Here is a 22,254-nt window from a genome sequence, read left to right on the forward strand (position 1 = left end):
CACCCCTGCCATAATGACTTTGCATGGGGAATTATTGTTCACTGCAAATGCAATGTCTAGAATGTGTAGCCCATTGCATAGAGTAATGAATTTAACAAAGCAAAATCTCTATAAATATTGGAGATTTTTGTTCACCTTCTACAGTTGAAAAAAACAACAACATTTAGGATCTTGCATTATCTTGGATGAATCATAAAAGTTTTACATTTTTAAGGCCGTTAAGGAGCATTTTGGCAACGTTTCTTGTTAAACTCATACGAGGTTTGGCTCATTCATACTGAATGAATTTCCCTCTGCAGTTAGAATATAGTTGGATTGTGGAAAACAAGGAACGTCTTCTATGTGAAGGTGATCTTCTACCTTCAAAACTCTTCATACTTGCCAATAAGTTTCTTTATTTTCCTGGCACGTTCAGTAAGAAGGATTCAAGCACAAGGGATCCAAAACACTCTGTAATGATCGCTGCCAGTCAATCACACCAAATCTGTGAAGCCTAACGTTGGTTTCTATTTTTCATAAATGCATCTGCAGCTGTTTGTGAATTATAACAGGACTTTTTTCCTTCTTTTTCTTGCTGCAGGGACAGATTTTGTTGGTTTAGGGGTTGCTCTCTGGTGAGATCGTTTTGATTGGAGTCAGGTTTAGTTGGAAGGTACTTGCAGTGTGATGAGGCTGCAGCCTTAAAAAATTTATGAGCACACTGATAATACACGGCTCTATATTATCAAACGGATGGATGCATTGAAATGTATAAAGATATTTTATTGATTTATCTCATCTGTTGCAGTTTCTCTTTCAGCTTCTTTTGTCTTGTTTGATTTACAGAAGTGTTGCTATGATTTTCTTGTCATCTTTAAGAATATTTTTTTACTCTGAGCCCTTTCTGCACGCAGGTTTTACCAACCATCCCCAACCACCCGATATTAATGCCGATTTCTCCTGTTACTGTTCTAACTGTGTTGCAACGAATCAGAATATTTGGATTAATGGCTGCATTCAGCCGTGCTGCTGAAAGTAGCAATAGAGGAAAGTAGCTGCAGGGAATTCTGAGCAGCAATGAAAGGAGATTTTCTGGGCAAAAGAGGTCTTATGTAAATGAAGCTGCTGAGTGTATCGTTCAAAGCATCATCCTGCAGCTGTGGTCTAGTTCCTAAAAAAAAAGACATGTGCAACCCAGTCGACAGTTACATCCTCTCGTTGTCATTCACACAACCAGTGAGAATAAGAAACAGATTGCTGAGTCATGACTTAGCACCGCTGAATGTGTGGCTCATTACTTGACGAGAGTGCCTAAGAGTGAATTTTTCCATTAAGTGAAATGTTTCGGCGACATATTCTCAGTGTCAATGCTGTGATTACTCCTGTTATATAATATGTTGCAAGATTATTCATATCCCTGAAACGTTTTCACATTTCGTCATGTTTACAAACCAAAACTTAAGTGCAACTTATTGGGATTTTATGTGACGGGTCACAAAAAAAGAAGAGCGTCTAAACAAAGTAGAAGATTTCTTAAGTGTGTTTTGTCTTTGTACTCGACCTTTTTGCCAATTGTAAACTGGTGGAACAGTTTAAACCAGAGTTAGGTCATGAAACAATATTTTGAACGTCTCCCAGGGTATTAATTAACCTAAATATGAAATGAGGATGGCATGACTGCAGACGTACCAGGCCATTTACCTAAAAACTGACAAACCAAATAATTTACATTGGAGGTTGTGGCTGAAACCTGCCAAACACTGAAATGTGAACAACCTCAAGAGATGTGAATGCTTTAGTACAGCACTATATTTTAACAGTAAGAATTTCAACAGAAAGGAAAGAGAGCATAAAAATGTGCTTTAAAGCTAAAACAAAAAAAAAGGCAAACAATGAGCAAAAAAACGACTCAGATAATTATCAAGTGGTTTATGCATTTAGGTTTGACACTACAAAACCTGCGGTGATGATACTTCTACCAGGATGTCTAATTGGTTCAAAGAGATCATGTGGTGCAGGAATAATACCATTCATCATAATGCTGACATTTGGACAATAAATATATTATACTTTCAATGTGAATTTTCTACGTCAGAGTAAGTCAGTCCAGTCAGGTCACACACTGCACTTTAACATTACTTTTCAGTAAGATGCCTCTCTCTCAGCGACAAAACAAAACGATATCGAAATATCCAGGAACAAATTCAGTGGCAAAACCAGCAACAAAAAACGCTTTGGCCTTGGCGGCAAAGAAACAACATCTTGATCGTGAGAAACTCTGCACTCACGACACACATAGTAGACAAATAGTCCTCGTCCATCTCGGCATGTCTCCTTCGTTAGACACAATCAAACACTGTTTAGCATCATACTCTGCCCTGTAGCTTCATCTCCCCTGCCAGCATCATGTCTGGCCAGGCCACAGCATGTGGCAGCCTGCAGGCATCAGGTTGACCTTTTCTACACTGAGCAGCACCAACCAGACCTCTCAGACTACCACAAACCGCCCGGGGTGCTCAACATTATACTCTCAAAAAAAACATGCCGAACAGAGAGCCTCTTTGGAGGCGACCTAATTGCCCTTTCCCAGCAGCACCTGTTCGATGCGGCTCGGCTCGACACTACTCAGCCATAAGGGTTTTCCAATAGCAACGGCTACGTGGCACCAGACGCTTTGTTAGAGCAATTACTTCGATGGGGTTCCAACTATGCTGAGGTGGGTTGAAGACGCAACGTTGGAAGATCGTCAGTACCTGATAGGGTAGAAGGAAGAGTCACCGTTTGCTTCCCGCCATTTCCTGTACGTCTTGAGTGTTTCATCACACTTTTTTGAGTCAGACAAAAAGCCACAGACTTACCGCGACTTCCATATCCACATTGTTGTGATGCATTTTTTCCACATTTTTTCACTTTTTGAACTGGGGTGGCTCACGATAAAGGATTGAGTTTTTAACAGCTCACTATTTTGAGTTTGGCTCAGATAATATCGGAACACATTTGGCAAAACTTATTTAGCTTATTGTTTTTGTTCAATCCTGAATAAAACAAAATCTCCACTGTTTTTTTTTTCCACCGTAAGCACAAGACAAACTAATGTGCTGTTTGCTTTCATAGTTTAAAGACTTACAGTAATCTATGTTAAACTTATAAATCTGAGGATTCGTGGAATCATCATGAGCTTCTGAGAAAAGAGATGGCAGCTTGATGATAAGTGCATTGTTGTCAGCATATTTTGCAGCAGCTGTTTGGATTCCCTTACTGATCATTACTGACAACAACATTTTAGACAGGGATGAGGGAGTATTTAGAGAAAAACGTTTTCCATTATTGAAACAAACAGTTATCAGGTGCATGACAGCCACAAAGATTAGGCCGCTAGGTGTAGGTCCAGTGAGTTTAATAAATGTTTCAAGGCCACAATGGACTGAACACAGAACTCGGACTTAAAACGATCTTTTCTCTTTCACTGCTCATAAAATCACTAGATAAATGTTCTGTGACGCCAGCTGCATTTTATTTCCCCATCTCAGTTTCGGCATCATACCAGAGAAATGTCTCAGTAAAAGAACGAAGATATTTGTTCTTTGTTTTGTTTTTTGTTTTCCTGTAGCCACATTTCCCTCAGCTGTTGTTTTTGAAATCTCTTCCTGGTAGCAGAAATAGGAATGCTACTCAGGGGACTATTTGTGTGTGTGTTCGTTGTCTTCTTCCCACAGTAATGCTAAATATTGACGCTGAGCTGGGGAAAATTTTCAACAGAAACTGTAACGAGGCAAATGCGTCACCGACGTTAACGTCAACCTGCAGAGCCTCCAATGCTCTCGTGCAGATTTGGACCAAACAAACTGGATTCAAAACATAAGAAGTCGATGACTTTGAATTTACGTTGTTGCATAGCTGCTATGAAAGTGACTGATCAGCGAGTAACAAGACATGGATGCAGGGTGTGTAAAAACGTATGCACAGCGGACTCACCTAGTCCCAAGCACGACACTCTGAGCCCAGACTTCCCAAGGTTCCTGTGTGAACAGAAAAAAAACAATGAATCAAGATCAGCGTATCTACAAAAGTCAAATTGGTCGTATCTGTGTTTGTTCTTGTAGAATGAATGCAAATGAATGTATGGATTTGTCAAAACAAATTCTTGAAGACATTTGTTATGACATCCAGTAATTGTTTTATTTCAGATCAGTCAAGCAATCAATCAATTTTATCTACGAAGCACCCGTCATGCTGGAGGCAGCTCGCTGGAAGCACGTAATAAAAGGGATTTCTGAACTGGGTTTGAATCGTCACAGTCTGCAGGTGTAAATACCAGAGTTGTGAAGAAAACAGAAACTGGTGAGATACTCCCTTTTCCTCCCCTCTTTGTAAGAGGGCTGGTGGATATTAAAAGTGATGTACTTTCATCTTTTCTTCACTTCCCTGGACTAGCCAGGGGAGTCATTGCTCATATTCTTTGCTTAATTTATTAATAAAATAATAATCAAATTGCATCTTGATTCGCTCTTGACTGACTCAGTGTTTCACATTAGGTACTATTTATTTATTTCCTTAACCGCATTTCAAATCACAAAACTGACGCAATAGAGGCTGATACATAACAGGACAAACCAGAAGGACATGTCATTTATTCTGACTATCATGACAACCATGAAACGGCTATTTGGGTTTTAATTCGTTTTGACAAGAAGTTCACTGTCACTTTCTTGACCCTGCAAACTGAGACTCAGACACTTTCAGGCATGTACCATCTAGAAACTGGTCAGTAACACGACAGTGCCAGCTCCACATTGTTCTTTGTGTGGTGCTGGTGCATTAATTTGTAATATTACAGCTATAGATGAGAGCATAATATGTGTTTTTTTTTAAGCTTTCCAAGCTAAGAGAAATATGCTGTAGCAGTTTCTGAGTGTTTTTTTTTTTTAATTAGAGTGACATTTTGTGTTATTTTAGAACACATTTACTCTTCAAAATGGTAAGTGGGTTTAGTTTTCCTCTTTTGTAGCCAGCTCAGTCCTCTGGGAAATGTTCATGGTACAACACCACTCTCTGACGAGTTTTTTTTCCACCAGACTTTGTTCTTCTCATCTGTTCCCGCACTCTGCAAGCTATCCAAGTCATCTGCAATCAAGCCTCCGGAGCATTTATTGTCCCGTCACATCAGCTTGCTCCAAAACTCTGTCCACCAGGCAGATAGCATGCAAACACACACACACACACACATTCAGACACGAATCCCTGTGAGAGGAGTGCTTCAACTTCCATTAATGGAGGACAGAGTAACACAATACTAAAAAAACATGACCTCGGTCTGAACCCAACTTTAAATCTTATCAGTTACACCACCCAGCACTCCCCTTGGTTTTACCAAAGCATTCTTCCAGCCAGCCATCCATTTTTGTAACTACTCTGTCCTTCAGGGTTGGGGATGGAAACTGCAGCTGAACAATAATAGCACAACAATCCAGATAATAAAAATACACATTGCAAAAAAAGGAAAAAAAAAGTTATTTACTGAGGTAGGGTAATGATTAATATGCTAGATATAAATGCATCGACTTTCCCACAGAAACTCCCATCAGCCATTGAAATGTGCACTGTGCTGTACATGTTGCTTTGTTAGGACTGAGCCTCGCTCCTCATCTAGAAAACATTTCTAATGATAGAACACATGCACACCTGTAATGCAGACCTATATGATTCAAACAGGTGCAAAGCTGAAACCCCTGATCTAATTCATCAACCTGTAGGCAATACTCATGGGAGAAGAACAACTTTATTCACATATTATTTTAGGACGTTTATTTTTAGGACGTTGTATAAACTGTGAAGAAATACACAGTATAACTGTTCATAAAAAAAAAAAAATCCTGAATTTACATTTGGTCTGTAAAAGAAAACACATGTTGACTAGTTAGAGCTCAACATAAACCAGTACAGAGTGCTGCTATAAACCTGTTCAGAGTTAAAGTATTTCATCTTTGAGTTTATTTAAAGGTGCAACTAAAGCACTAGTTGGAAGCGTCTAAAACTGCAGTTATGCATATGATTTGGTTTCACTTAACCATCATATGCAATCATCCAGTTTGCTGATTGAACAGTACTTTATCCACAGCTGCAAGGATTCTCAAATGTTTTTGCTCCAAAGTCAAATTACAAATTTAAGACTAAATTGTCCAGCTGCAATGCTGGTGCAGCTCCTATTCTATAAAGGTCAACTTTAAAGAAAAAAAAAAAACATCCATACTTGACAAAAACACTGCAAGAGCAATTTATACCCCTAAACAAGTATTAATATAAACTGTTTCTGTGGAGATATGATTTTTTTCCCCCTTCTGAATAAATCAAGCTGTTTAAAAGAAAAGAAAATATTTGAGGGGAAAAAGGATAGAAATCTTCAAAGTAAGACCATGAACTTTCAGCTGCTTTTATTCACTGCTGCATTTTTTTTTTACACAGCTACGGTGAGATTAACTTGTATAAAACAAGCTGGAAGTGCTAAAACCTGACAAGGTAAGGATGGACGTCAGAACTGGAGCAGAAAACGTGTCGACCTCAATACCAGCATGAAACTCCTATTTCATTCAAATTATCTTCATGGATTTTGCAACAAAATGTGAACATAGTATTAGTTTTTTTTGCTGAGGCGTAACAGCTTACAAGTGACAAAATACTGAAGGAGAGCAAACTTATTTTCAGCTGCATGTTGTATGTAGGAGGACAGAAGAGGGGATGTTGAGGGGAGAAACCCAAAGGTGATTGGTATCAAAGTGACATGTTTATGTTAGCTCATCCGTCAGTCAAACGCCGCCTGAAAACTCGAGTTTCCAGACATTTGAAGTCCCTGTTCACCAGTGAAACTGCTCCATATTCTGCTCTTTCTGGGGTTCGAAGACCTTGGGTCATTGTCTGAGCGCTCCAGTCTAATGTGTGAGGACTTTTCTGTTTACACATGCGCTTCACTTCCAAACAGTGTGATAGTCACTGGAAGTTTTGAGTCACTGATCGTGTCAAACCATCCTCTGTTCTCACCCAGACAATGATGCATTTCAGTTCCGTCTATGTTGTCAATGACTTGTTAATCTGATGTTTGACTTGAGCAACTTACTTATATAATGTCATATTAGCAAATATGTCAGGAAACAAAGGCAAAAACAGCACTGTGACAATGATTGTGACAATTTGCACCAGATAATTTAAGCAACTTCTTTTGGGAGTGCCAATTATTGTGCCACTAGCCATTCTGAGAGCTTTTTACATTAGCTTTAGTTCAACTTGTAAACCTTAGCTAATGCTAAGTTCATAACTTGTGACAAAGCTCTGCCACACACACATTCAAAAGTTATATTGTGACTCCTCTAACAACTTAAAACTTACTTCAGTGAGTCATTTTTAACAATTTACAAACTGACAGTGTGATTTACTTAAGTCTTTGTAAGTTATTGATCGGTGTTTTCCCATTAACTTCACAAGAAATACACCAACATCAATGTTGATTATTTCACAGTAAACAAAAAAAGTTAAGGCAAAGTCAAACTCAAGGCCCAATGCAGCAAATGAACAAATAATTATTCTCTCATCAGCTTGGTTATTCTGCTGAACTATGAAATCTCTCATTCACCTCTCAGAAGAGCAGATAAACCAGGAGAGAAAGGCGAGACTAGCTGCATAAATGGAGAAGATAGATTAAAGAACAGGATTAAATGCTACCAATTGGAGGATAAAATACAAACAAAATTCCCCCAATTTTAAAATCTTTAAAAGAAAGACTCAAATATTCAAAAACGCTTAAAGCCGGACATATTTAACTAGTCCATCACCACTAAGCTCACTCACTGATGCAACCATCCTCATACATCAAATATGAGCGGAAACGCGAGACCCCAATAGCTTCCTTTCCAAAAGGACCAACAATGAGGCCATTCATCTCCTCTTAAACATGTCTTCATGATGATGGACAGTAATGACTTCCTCTAATACCCCCAGCACTGTGGCAATATCATCTTCTCTTTTTATCTGCCAAATCATGTGTCCCAGCGCTCGCTCCCTCTCTCTCGCTCTTTCCTGCATCTCTGCAGTCGTCACCAGAGATCTGAAACTGATTCGCCCATTAGTTCCCCCTTGACAGTGGTAAAAAAAAAAAAGAAGAAGAAGTAAACAAAGGCAATGCCTTCAGTTTGCATTTTAACCAGATTAGATTTTGGTAGACAGATGATGGAAGCCGACCCAGAAGCACAGAGGGAAGGCTCCAAATGTGGCAACTGGCTTCAATGTTAAGGGACGAGGCGACAGGCAGCATTTTAGTTTATAATTAATCTTGTCGTGAGATTAAAATGTTTGTTGGATTCGGCATTTATCCATGTGAGCAGTCACTTAGTGTTTTCAGAGCTTGTCAGTGTCTCGACTTGAATATTTCATTTTGTCTTGCATCCTCAAAGTATTTTAAAAAAAAAGTATCCCCTACTTTATAACTTTCTTTCAAAAAAATTGTCACAATCAGGAAACTTTATTGTATTTTGTGAGCATTTTAAGAGATTGACTAATATAAATCTGTGCATAACTGGAATGTGTAATTGAAATGTGTGCCTGCGTTTTAATCTAAGTACCTAAATACCCCTAAATAAACTCCTATGCCCTTATTAGTAAAGAGGAAAAGGAGAACATTAACCAAAAAAAGCAACCAAGAGGATTTTGGTAACTGACGTTCATCAGAGAACCACAGCCCAGGTGGAACAATTGTTTCACACATTACACAAACATGGCCTTTATGGAAAAGTGTCAAGAAGCTGAATGACAGCCATTAGGAATCCTTTAAACTGAACAGAACAAGACTGAACAAGTAAAAAAGGGGAGATTGGGAAAATATACTAAGTGCAAGACAAATCCAAAACTCAAGAACTGAACCAACTAAAAATAAACTGGAATGGGGGAAATAACAAGACTAAGAAAATAACAAAAGCAGAAGTTTACAACCATTAGAGACACAGACCGTAGAGGATTTAGTAGTGAAAATGTACATTTTAAAATTTACTATGCACATTCCAATGTATTTCATGGATCAGTTTTCACTTTTAAGACACCTTAAAATGCAGCAGAATTGGTCATTCTTATGAGCGACAAATTACAATGCACATTGCTTCAATTATGAAGAAAAGAAATCCATGTATGGATAATTATCATTCTTTATGGACTAATTATCCAGAACTTTTTAATTAACTCAGTGAACATAAATGGGACAGTGATGACTGGTATAAAGCAGGAAAAGCAATAAAATATTTTGTGGAATCCAGCGATTTATTACAGCTGTGAGATCCAGTGTGCAGGTAATAAAACATGAAACAAACATATCTTTCAAAGTCAGCATGCTATTTCTGTATATTTAACCACGTGTAAAAATAGAGGAAAACTTAAAACCAAAAGATACACATAATATATTTTTTTAAAAATTAGACATATGTTCATTTTATATTTCAGTTCACTTATATTCCAGTACTAACCTGACAAATTAGACACAAAGGAATCCCATTTTGTTTTCCTTTATTCCACTTTGTCCCACTGTGGTAAATTGTTTGCTAATCATTTATGTGCTTGATGTTGGAAATGCTTTGTTCAAGCAGCACTTAACAAATTTCAATGATTAGTCATTTCTAAAATATGCAAGATTATGGACATCAGTGTTAATCTGTCAAAAAATACGATTCACTCTTCTAATGTCGCAAAGAGTGTCATAGCATTATTTTCCTGGATGTGTCTCCCAGTATGCTGCACACTTGGTGATCATACAGATTTTCCTAATTTTGCACATCTCTAAAACTCACCAGAAAGAGATAAGAAATATATATATAATCTAAAATGCTCTGTTAATAATTTTCTGTGACCTCTGTACTTGGTGTGAGCACATGCACTTTGTAAAATTAATGTGTCAGAGAGAGTGTGTGAATATAATTGTCTGTTTTTTCCTCTCTTTTGTATTAAAATGAGTATTGAATAATATAAAAGGCCTGAAACAGAGACTGACACTACTCATGAAAAAAATGTGAAAATTGTAGCTGAAACATGAGATTAAAGAACAAAACACACCATTTATGGAACAGTTATGACTGAATTAGATGCAACATTAATATACCTGGGACACATTTCTAATACTGTTTTTTTTATTTCGAACAAATTTTGTTCAGAAAATTATTTCCTTTAAAGAAAATGATTTCGAGATCTATTCTTCAAACTGACACACAGGAGACAAAGCTTTCAGATATGCAGCTACCTTAAGGACAAAAATTGCAAGATTTTATGCGTTTCCCTGCATGTCGGGCATGCATGTGGTAATACTTGTCTTCATATGTGAGCTGAGATGTCTGTGAACTAAAGGGCAATTTCAGCAACAGTTTTCTATTTCATACCTATCAAAGTCTTAACATTTATTGAGTGGAAAGTGACGCCTACATCCAGTCAGAGCAATGTTCTAGAAATATAAAAGCCGTCACCCAGCAAGCCGACCAGGATAATGGGACTGACAGGACAGCGCGATACGTCTTTTGTCCTTCACAGTTGCCGCTGAAACATAAACTGTGACAAGAGCAGCAATGGAAAGTCTGTGGAGACTCTGTGTACATGTTGACATGTGTGTCTGGGATTTTGTTTTGGGATGTGCAAATATGCAATGCCTTTTTTTTAATAATATTCCGTCTTTGCAGGAAGGGGAATTATGAATGCTACATGCAGAAGTAAAGTCAAGCTGCACAACGTATTTGCTACCTTACAGAGTTCTTCTTTCATTGATTTTTTTTTAAGCATACTTAAATATTTCAAATCCTCAAAATATTAGATAAAAAATCTGCTAAGTAGAAAAATTCTATCCATACAAACTTGGTCCTATGTGGAAATGTAATTAGTCCCCCATTAAATGATGAGATAAACACATTTTCTGGTAAAAATAATAAAAAAAAACCTTAACGATGGACAGACGACCTGTTCAGGTTGTGCCCATTTGGGTTATGCAACGGTGTAGTTTTTATTTAAAGAGCTGCATTATGTCAGGTTATCTTTGCTGGCATCATTTTTTTTGGAATGATCAAAAGTATTTAAGTGTAATAAGAAATAAGAAATATCTCTAAGACGGTGAAAACTTTTTCACAGCTCTAACTAATTTTTGAGACAAACCATAAAAAGTATTTAAAATAATCCCCTTGACCTTTATTATGCTTAAGAACAGTAGAAATAGAAACATGTTAAACATTTAAGCTCTAGTCCATCTGACTAAAAACTGAGATTATTTGTTCGAAGGCCAACATGGACACAAGCATCGGTTTAGAGAAAATACTACGAACAAGCGGAGTGCTGTAATTAATCCCTCGTGGTAAACCATAGCGATAACAGCTGTAATGGATCATCCTGTTGCCACCTCCATCTTTTTAGCTCCGCGGTAACGTGGCTGTTGTCCTGGTGGTCCCCTTATTATGACAAACACACATACAGCACCTCTCGACTTCCATCCAGAGGCAAATCTGCATTAGGACGCGTACTCAAAATGCTAATTGCTCCCAGCTCACAGAGTATTTGCAAACATGCTGATGGTGTAACAGAGGTTAAGACAGGAATTATAAACAGAGGATTTTTAATAAGGTCCTAATGGAGTCACGCATGCGCAAATAATTTAGTGATCGCTATTTGTGGTTGCATGTTGCTGGCACATTGGGAACACCCCTAATTGTGTGTGCAGTGACTCAGGAAGGCTGCGTGGGCAAAACATCCTCACATTTCAGACCTAAATCACCGCATCAAGCTATAGGATCTAATATTTGCACTCGGCTGCAGAGCCTGACTGCTTTCCTAAGCTGTGTGAGCCCAGTAAAATGAAATGAAAGCAATTTAAACTAACCGGGATGCATAACAGCATTTCCTCAGCTGCGCTCTAATCATTTTTCCCTCTTTGCTCTCTGTTGCAACATCTAAACCAATTTCTGTTTACATCATTCTACAAAGTTCCTCAGCTGCCTCTAAGACACATGCAAAGCAGATCGTTTAAGTTCTCAGAGTCACTGTATCACATCCATTCATTATGCTTATACAGTAGAAAAGGTGAATTTCACATTTTAAGGGTGAATAAAACCATGTTTTTATGAACGTGGCAATCAGCTCGGGAAATAAAACCAAGATCAGTTTAAAGAGGTTCAGAATCTGAATTCTGTTCAGATCCACAGAAAGTAGATGTGAAGTAGTTACTATGAAAAACAAACTGGCAACGCCGATCAACCCTGGTTTGTTTTGAGTTTTGTACACATGTAAACAATACTAAAAATAATGTTGCTAAACATGACTTTTTCTGAATATTAGCAGCATAAAAAATCTAGACTTCACATGGTATATTTAGGTAAAAAGTAAAAAAAAAGAAAGAAAGAAAGAAAGAAAGAAAGAGAAAAAAGACGTTTTGATTATTTTGGGGAGTAAGACATCAAGGTTGTGTTTGAGTAAAAACACTGCTTCAGTAATGACTTTCCTCAAAGAGGACTCAGAGCTGGAAGGCAAACCAAGATAAGGAAAACAAATGAGATTCTTCACAGCGACCACATTCCCCCTCAGCAAAACCTGGAAAAAGGAAACACACACACAGATACACACAGATACACACAAACCACTCTGAGGTGACTCTCTGTTAAGGCCGTTTTGGGTCTGTAAGTGTTGTCTTATTCAGCACCACAGTGAGAATTATTTCATGATCTTAAATGAGGCAAAAATTGTAAAATGGAATAAAATGTCTATTTTTATTTTTTTTTTATTTTTTTTTTTAGTTTCTTTTGCCAAATCATTTTAACTGGTCATTTAATCTTGTTGTTTTTAAGCTTATAAAGATTGGGAAAGAAACACCTTGCATAAAATATTAACTATGGAGGACAAAAATCTGATTAGGTCAGTTTAATAAAGAGAAAGTTATCAAATGTCTAATATTTTTACATTTTGTCATATTCCAGCAAGAATGTATTTTAATCGTGAATTTATGTGCAAGGCCAACTCAAAGTAGTATTTTTCAGCTTGGTGAAATTTATCTCCAGAAGTGATTTCTAATTGCTTTCAGCTCTTAATGTTTTCTTGGTACATTGAGCCCCAGATATGAGGCTTAGTGTTTAGAGTTGCCATATTTCGGTGTTTGAGATGCTGATTTGGATGTTAAGAAAGGAATTAGTTCTTACGTTCCTAACGTATTACCAAAGCCTTTACCAATCAGAAATATTTGACAAGAAGCACTTTAAGGTAGAGAAGAGAGAAGATGATCGGCAGGATTTTAGAGAATACTGTGACTGTTTGAGACGCGCATAAAAAGAGCAAAATTAAAACCTGGTCCATCCTGGTTTCTTAATTTATTACAGTGCCTTTAAGACAGTTTGTGATTTGTAAAACCTTTGCCATATTAGTGAGAACATGACCATGGTTGGTGTTTCCGAAAGCACTGTAATAGTTTTGTCTTAATAATCCAATATTGTGTATAATCTCCTGAGCTCAGTCGATCAATTCAGCCGTAGAGCTGTCTCCAGATAATCTCATCTGGTTTGCCACTTATTGCTCAGTGGGAAAATCACAGAATGTGATGTTCTGCTTCATGTGCATTGAGTTGGTATTTCCTGTCACAATTACTCCTCTGGATTTTGAAAGAAAAAGAAAAATATAACATACATATACTGTATAACACCTCTGCAGCGGATTCCTTTCGGATTAAAACTGAAGATGCTTCTCGCGGCATCCCTTCTCATCAGACTCAGGAAAACACTAATCCAGTTTAAATGAGTATTAGAATGTCATTCCGCCTGAAGTTTTTTCTTCTTCTTCTTCTTCTTCTTCTTCTTCTTCTTCTTCTTCCAAATAAATAAAGAATTACCAGACTTCTTTAAAAAGTAAACCTTTAAAATGGAGCACAGAGAGAAGTAGACTCAAACATCCGTCCTCATACATGAGCTTGAGTCACTCTGCATAATATGCATGACCAACAGAACGCATACAGAAGCTCTGCCAACAGTGAGTAAGGGCGTCAATTTAATGGAAACAGACGAGAAGTCAAACACTTAGTGATGAGTGTGCATCACGCATGATGACATTTATAAAATAAAGGAACAGTGACAGGTCAAAGGCTGGGAAATATAAACAGAGATGGGATTTCTGCCACTCAGACCTGCACATTTCTTTTGATGCATTCGGACCCTGGAGGGGCATAGACCGAGAACAGAACCACCTAAAGCAGAGATGCTTTGTGTTGTAAAAGTTTAGTAAATATTAAGCAGCACGCATGTTAAAGAAAATATAATTTCATATTTACCTTTCCAACTCTGAACACCACGTTAAACTTGAAACTAACTTTATTTTATGAGATTTACTATACGCTTAAATGTCCTAAATAATACATTTTTCAGAATTTGGCCTGTAGATACTGAACTCTGAGAAGATTATTAATAATTAATTATTAGTTAACTCATATTTTCAGTAGCTTTTGAGAGGATGTTAAACTGAACCTTTAGAGTTTGCATCCACTGAATAAATAACTGAATCCCAAAAGGTAAATGGTTGAGGTTTTTAAACTGCTTACCTAGAGTAATCAATGCTTGGCGCAGACACCGTTGGTAGACAGACAGATCTTTTAGTATAATAAGGTGGGACTTCCCTCTCAGCAGTCCCAGCTGGGTGAAGATCTGGTTCGTTGTTCCAAGGGGCCTGAGAGAAAAGCTCATTACTTCTTCTGGATGTGAAGGTTGACAGTAAGTCAGAGCCTCCCTTCGAACACCCGGCAGTGAAGGTGAGGGAGGCTGAGAAGTGCGATCTCCTGATCATTTCACACTCTCAACCATTTATGCTCTACCATTTTTAAAAGGCCAACTGTCTTTATCAAATCAAATCAGCATTTTATGAACGTTTTGCTGAGTTGCAGTGGGCATTGGTCAGCAGCGTCCCAGTTGACCAATTACTCAGCTAGCTGGTTTTAAGTTTGACTTTCTTTCTTTGCCTCACTGGTTTCCAAGCATGTTGGCCTGATTAGTCCCACCTGTGCTTAATTCTGTGCGTCTGTGCTGCATCCTGTGTGAGTGCCTCATATCCCTTCTGTATCCTTCACAGTTTTTTATGTATCGATTTAGTCTTTGTATTTTGACGTCGCATATTTGTAACTTGGAACGTTTGTTGATTTTTAATAAGCTGCTGTTGACTGAATCTGCCAGCACAGATGTGTTCTTTTGAGTCTATTACAATTTGCATTGGTTTGTTAATTAAATCAGTCTGAAATGTAAGAAACATTAACATTTTTTGGTGACTTTTGAAAGTTCAACATTCAGTATTTCAGACAGAAGCAGATTATTATAATCAACACAGCATGAAATATCACTTTCCTCCATATAATTCTTTGTTGCATATTGTGATTAAGGCATTAATTTAAGCTTGTAATACATTTGGCATACTTTTAACAAAGCTTTAATTATTTCATAACTAATTACAGTGATGCAAAACTTTCATATTATTACATTCATTATCGAAATTGTGCAGAAATGTGTTTTTAATGTATTTTTTTAGGTTTTATTTCACATTTAAAGAGGGAAATCATTGATAATGGGATTCAGAGCATCTACCTTAAGTTGAATAGTGAGAACTGCTGTAATGCTGCGACTTCAACTGAACTTCACAAGTCAGCAGCAACCTTTCTGCCTTTAGACTCATGTAGAAACAAACACTCATAAAAGCACAGCATTTATAGGTCACTTGATCGTGAAAGCGTATTCCCACTCACAACAGAGCAGAGTCAGCGCGAGGGTTACACTTTGGAGCCCTAAATCCTGCAGAACAAAATCGAACTCAAAGAGTAATGTCTCAAGGATTCAGCTGAGAAGCAAAAAGATATCCTCGACCGAAAACACAAAGAGCTATTTATCACGGGGGAATGAAATATATTTGTTGCATTTTCAAGTAAACATGCACTGTAGAGAGTTGGAGCTTCATATCCTCCATTCTCACTCTATTGAAAGAATGTTTTAGTTTTTTTTAGAAAATGCATTTATTCATGCCCAAAAACGACAGACAGAGACAGGGTAGCATATCAATATTCACAAGTCAGATTGACAGAGAATACATGCAGGCGTTGATGAGCTGTTCAAGTGAAATCATACCTAAACTGAAGTAAGGTTGACCTTTATAAGATAAATGCAAATGTGCACTTAAAGAAACAAACAAAGAAAAAGCTAATTTGTCAAAAAGCTGATAAATATTTAAAACATTCCTGCTAGAAATCTAGGTTAATTTTGATAAAATTGGTTTAGTGTAATGATAAAAATTTAGAAAAAATTAAATAAAAATACATCCCAGAAGTTGCACTGAGACAGGACAACAGATGTGATCAAATTAAATCTGATCTTAGGACACCAGGAGAAGTCCAAGCCAGCACATTTTGTAGGCCTTCTGAGTGTGTGCTGTGGAGCAGCAGGAAGGGGAACAAAAATCAATGAATCCTGCAAAAAGTGTGCGTGAGAAACGCTCCGATGGATTTCCTTTAAGCTACTGCTTTTAGACTTCACTGCGCTCCCTCGCACACCAGATTCAGGTACATAGACACGCAGGTAAGTATGCACAGTGTGTTCAAAGTGTGCAGACTGATATGCATTCCCAATAGAAATGGCACATGCACACGTACTGCACCTAAAGTGCAAGCTCAGTTAAAATGAACGGTTTAATGAATGTCACAAAACTGCTGCGGGACATAAAATCTGTGATGTACTAGCAATAGGTCTGCCTGTGGACAGCTCTATGCAGGTTTTATTGTTTCTTATTGCCGTTTTAGGATTGTTGGGTCAGTCTGAAGGTGCCAATTGAGCACAGTTAAGAACCATAAAATAAAATGCATTTTGGCATCTGGATAATGCTCCAGTAATCACATGAAAAAGTTTATTAAACATATATAAAGAACAATGTATGTTTGAAGAGGCGCTATTTTCTGCTTTGTAGATACATCTTTCCAACATAAAAAAAATACAGTGACAGTCTCGCATAAAAACTGAAGCAACAGTAGAAGCAGTAATGTGATTTGACAAAAACAGTGTTGTTCCACAGGATTCCTGTTTCTCATGAAGCTACAGCCAAAAAAGTGATGTTTGTATGGAGATTTTTGGCAGATCGAAACAAAATAGCACATTATAGTGAAGGAGAAGAAAAAAGTATTTAGTGGCACTGAGATTCTTTTGGAGCATTTCTACAGCAACTTTGAGATTTAGATTTTGAGTCAAGTCAGTTAAATGTTCAGGTTTGTCATTTGCTGCAGGATGAACCTTCAATATTGGTCTGTAGCCTCTGAAAGGATTTCTTAGGTTTGTTCTACATTTAATTTCATCCATAGACTTTGACCAGCTTACTGTATCTGTTTTAAAAAAAAAACATCCCCAAAGCATAATGCTGCTACCACCATGCTTAACAGTTCATGTGTTTAAAGTGATTGAGTTAGTTTTCTTCTCCACACTGCATCCATCATGGCTAAAACAGTCTGTGTGTGTTAATTTCATTTGAGCAGATCGCCTTATTTGTGGACTGACTTATATCACACAAAAGCTCAATGAAACACTTTGAAGTTTGATACTGTAACTGTAAAGTTAGATCCTGAAACACATATATAGACATATAAAGAGAATCTAAATCATTTTTACGACATGACCTTTACTAATGTACAAGTGGATTTACAATAAACCTCCAGGACAAATAAAGATCCCTTTAAAATGACCTATGATATGGAAGCATGTAGTGCTCCATCCTCCTAACCTTGATTTATTAACTGTGCATATCTTCATTCTATATGCAAGAGTAACCGAAAACATAACATGCTGTGTTACATAAGAAGCTGTCCTTGCAAAATTTTTCCCATCTGTATTTGGATGCATATGAGCAGAAGCATGCTGTATATGTGTCACACACACACAGTGTTTGACAGTGAGTCATCTCGTGTAAGACATCACATCGCCTGCTGCCGCTTTGTCACGGCCTCATTGCATCACATTGTCAAAAAACAAAACAAACAACAAAAAAAACACTTGAGCAATGCTTTCCAGTGTGCACCATTATTACAGTAAGATATTTTATCTGGGAAAACCTTCAAATGCAGATGAGTTGTTTGTGAGCTTAAACCAAAATAAGCTGCTAATAAAGCTATGAAAATCTTCAGAAATTTAAAAAAAGTGTTTCGATTGCTTTTCCCCACCTTGTGTTGATAAAATTCAAATGGATGTATTATTAGATTAACGTTACAAGTGACTGTGACACAGAATGTTTCCTTTCATGCTGGAGTGGTTTTTCGTTAGTCTCTACACCATTACAGGTTATGCTTTTCAAGACTGGAAATACTTCCACACAGCTAATTTGTCAAATGTCAGAGAGAGCGGTGCATAGCAGTAGTTTGAGGAGGGACAGTATACTTTGATAGACGTAGCTGACAAATTTAAGTTAATCTGCTTAATCCATCAACCAGTCAGTTGATATACAAAGTAAAGCAGTTATTACTGTCTTAAAGGTTTTTTATATACAACTCCTAATTTTCTCGTATTGAAAGCTGCAGAAGCCCTGATGATGGAAGTAAGTCAGAATGAAAAAATAACATCTTAGTGGACATAAGAGGTCAAGTAGGAGGAAAGTAACCAGGAGCCTTCAGAAATGTGGAGCACTGCTGACTCAGTCATGAATGCAGCAAACTGCTGCAAAGCAACTCTAAACTGAAACAAATCAGATAAAATTTTACTCCAGTCAACTTTGTAGAGTCTCTTCTTCTCTCTCAATCCTGTTGTGGTTATGAGTCGGGTGAAGTCAGTTTTTAATCAACCATTTCACAGAATCACTTTCGTTATTTTATACACATCATGATGTTCCACATAAAAATAGTTTGATCTTACTTTTAATTTCAGTAATAACTGTGTGCCATAAAAAAAACATAAAAAAATTCCTGAGCTACTCATTTATTTTTTGCCATGTAATTAAAAAATGGCCTCTTATGTCACACACAACTTCAAGTTTTGTGCTTATCCTACAATAATTTTTTTTTTTATATAATCCCCTTTGGATAAGTTCACTGAATCAATTTTGCCACTGCGTCCAACTGCACCTGCTCCAGCCTGGGAAGAACTGGGACTACAGTTTAATTACAAGCCGGCAGTAAATTTAGTTCAGACAGAAATGGGCATTACTGCATACAGTGTGAGGTTTGTGCGAACCAAGGTCCCACGGTGTGTTTGTATCAGCCAGGCGCTCATGGCTGAGCTTTATTATATTTTTTAGCTATAAATTAGACCCCTGATACAAAATGCTTTTTAAGAGAAACAAACAGAATGAGCAGCTATTTGAGCACTAATGGACCCTTAAACTTGCACTGTTTAAATTCAACTACTATTTGATTTGTTTCAGTTTTAGTTTTGTTCTTCAGCAAAAAAAAAAAAAGTGGCTGGCTTAATTGTGTGCGTATCACACACAGTTCTGTGCATGTCTGCACAGCCTACACAACAAACATCAACCCCGAAAAAAAAAAAAAAACAAAAAAGGAAAAAAGGAACGAAAAGGGGGAAAAAAACAACAGATCATTACAGAGAAATATAAAAAGGGGAGATGAACAGAGATCATACACTAAGCCCACAATTAGGGGAGTGTCCGTCTATTCAAATCCACATATATGCACAGCTAATTACATGCTCCATGAAAAGGAAACAAACAGCGCATACTCAATAAAACACAGAGCGAGAGATGAAGCCTGGTGGAGATATAATGAAGCAGACAAACACTGACAGGAAACCTGCAAATAAAGCTGGCTGGAACCATGGACGCATAAAGGTTGAAAAAAAAAAAAAGGCATGTTCCTTCAGTTTAATGAACAACATTTACAGTCTGAATGAACAATGAATGAAAGACTATCTTATGATATGCCTGGACATTTTTAATCAAGATATGTCTTTAAGAAAAACAGATAGGAATCTAAGTTTTTGAAAACACGAGTCTTAAGTCTCAACCATCATAATGAGCTTACAGAGTTGTTCACATGTCCCAGACTTCTCATTATTAGTGTCTTTATGTCTCCCATCACTGCAACCCCTCTGCATCTACAGACAGATTTATGTTGCTTCTGAATCACTGACAGGAAGAGCTCTTTCATTACTGCAAGAAACAGGTTTGACATGAAGCTCTACCTTCAAAGCACTGATAATAAGGACTCCATTTTCATGACAATGGTTGAACCAGGGTTTAAATCAGTCACTTCCTGCTGTCCAAATGAGACGGCTGGTTTGGTTGACTTTTTTTTTTTTACAGTGACCTTCAGCCGGTTCACTGGTCTAGGTTTCATTTTTAAAGCTTAAGTCACATCTAAAACGAGCCTTTAGCTGCCCTTAGTGATGTGACACCTTGAGATCTACCTCCAAATGCAAAGATTAGGACAGTAGAGACAAGACATAGGAAGATAATACATCTGCCCAATTTTCTGCCGCCACTTGGATTGCATAATGTGAGAAAAAGAGAAACAGAGGGAGAACACATCCATCTTAGTCAAATTAAAGAATGAGTTGAGAGTTTCATATTCACTGTGTGATTGAATGCCTGTGTGCAGATCTCCTTCCCATCCACAAGCGTCTCACTTCATCCCGTTTCACTCATCATTCCCTGTAAAGTTGACTCACCAAACTTTAACTACTTTCAACCCGCTCATGATCTTTTACATCATTATCCACTTTTAATTCATCACGGCTTTTTCAACGGGAATACTCTCATGGTCTCACCTGTTGTTGTGTTAATGAACTTATGTGACTGGATGAGTTTGTTAGATCTGTAAACAGAAGCAAACACAACACAAAATGTTGACTTTTTTATTATTATTACAAATTAAACATTCAAAGGAGAAAGAACTAGCTGGTTGGTTTTGGAGGATCAGTCTAAGACTTGTTGTAGGAAAGATGTAAACTATGATTTTTATTAAAAAGAGTTGCAATATTCCTCCCACACAAAGATAACAACCTAGTGACTGCTGTATGTGTGCCAGAAGATTTAAACATAAATGGAAAAGTCAGATTGCAAAAGCATTATAATGACATAATCCATATCCTCAGAGACTGCTGCTTATTAAATGTAATAAATCACCTTGTTCATGTAAGGTCTGTGAATTTATGTATTTAGCTGATGATGAAGATGAGTCAATTTAGTTTTAACCTATGTGAAACACAGGTTCGAACTATTTCATGCTAAGGGTGAACAGGCAAAACATTGAACAAAGCTCCCACTCTGCAAAGTCTGCGGTCATAAAATGCTTCCACCAACTAAAACAGCAGATGATGTTCCTGCAGCTTCAGCAGTCATTTATATCTCCAAGGAGGCAGAAGTCAATTACAGCGCACCTCCTTCATATAGATACAAAAACAAACTCAGCCAATTTTCTCCAGGACTATTGCTCAAGCAGTCAAATAATTATTCATTAATAAGACGATGGTAATGTTCATTGTTTATTGCCATTGAGTTTTTCTGGTATGTAATGCGCACAATGTATATTTAATGTTGCTCATTAAAAAGGGATTCCAGGTTAAATGTTTGCCAGACAGCACTTCGTTATCAGAAAACGCGCTCATCTCTTAGCAACAGAATAACAACAAATATTGTTATTGTTCAAAAAACATAAGATTTCTTCTGCTCTTTTGAAATACTACTTATCTTACACTATGTACTATTTAACAAGAATTGTGCATTTGTTCAATTTGGCAGAAAAGTTAATATGTTTTTAAGTTTTTTGTCATTGGGATAAATACATTATAAAACAGACATTGAACGCAAAAGTAAAAATCTGATTTACACTTCGTGGCAGTTCGTTACCAGAAAAAAAAACATGATCATCTCTTAATACCAAATTTATAAGTAATATTATTGTTCATAAAACATAAGCTCTTTTGAAATACTGCTTATCTGCTTAGACACAAGAAATTTACAGTTGGTAAATTTTGAAAAGTAAAAACCAGATGTTTACTTTGTGGCACTTGGTTACCAGAAAACATGCTCATCTCTTAGCAACACATTAACAAAAAATATTGTTATTGTTCAAAAAACATAAGATTTCTTCTGCTCCTTTGGAATACTACTTTCTATTTAGCAAAAATTGAGCATTTGGTGAATTTGGCAGAAAAGTTAAAATGTTTTTCATTTTTTTGGCATTGGTGTTAATTATATTATAAAACAGACATTCAACACAAAAGTAAAAATCTGATTTATACCTCGTGGCAGTTCCTTTCCAGAAAAAAAAAAAAACAC

At 37.0% G+C, this 22,254-nt stretch overlaps 1 protein-coding gene across 4 annotated transcripts in view; it reads right to left on the bottom strand.

Moving 5' to 3' along the window:
• kcnab1a (potassium voltage-gated channel subfamily A regulatory beta subunit 1a) overlaps positions 1-22,254 on the bottom strand; it is a 103,009-nt gene that overhangs the window by 35,530 nt on the left and 45,225 nt on the right. For 3 of the 4 annotated variants that reach the window (XM_016662343.1, XM_016662344.1, XM_007575091.2), the window contains exon 2: positions 3,955-3,998. In XM_016662343.1, the coding sequence (XP_016517829.1) occupies positions 3,955-3,998 (44 nt within the window). Of the gene's footprint in view, positions 1-3,954; positions 3,999-14,554; positions 14,812-22,254 lie in introns of those variants that run through there. The other variant, XM_016662345.1, reaches the window with a different exon arrangement.

Source organism: Poecilia formosa, unplaced genomic scaffold (assembly GCF_000485575.1).
Source record: "Poecilia formosa unplaced genomic scaffold, Poecilia_formosa-5.1.2 Scaffold369, whole genome shotgun sequence".
In the NCBI taxonomy this organism is placed as follows: Eukaryota; Metazoa; Chordata; class Actinopteri; order Cyprinodontiformes; family Poeciliidae; genus Poecilia; species Poecilia formosa.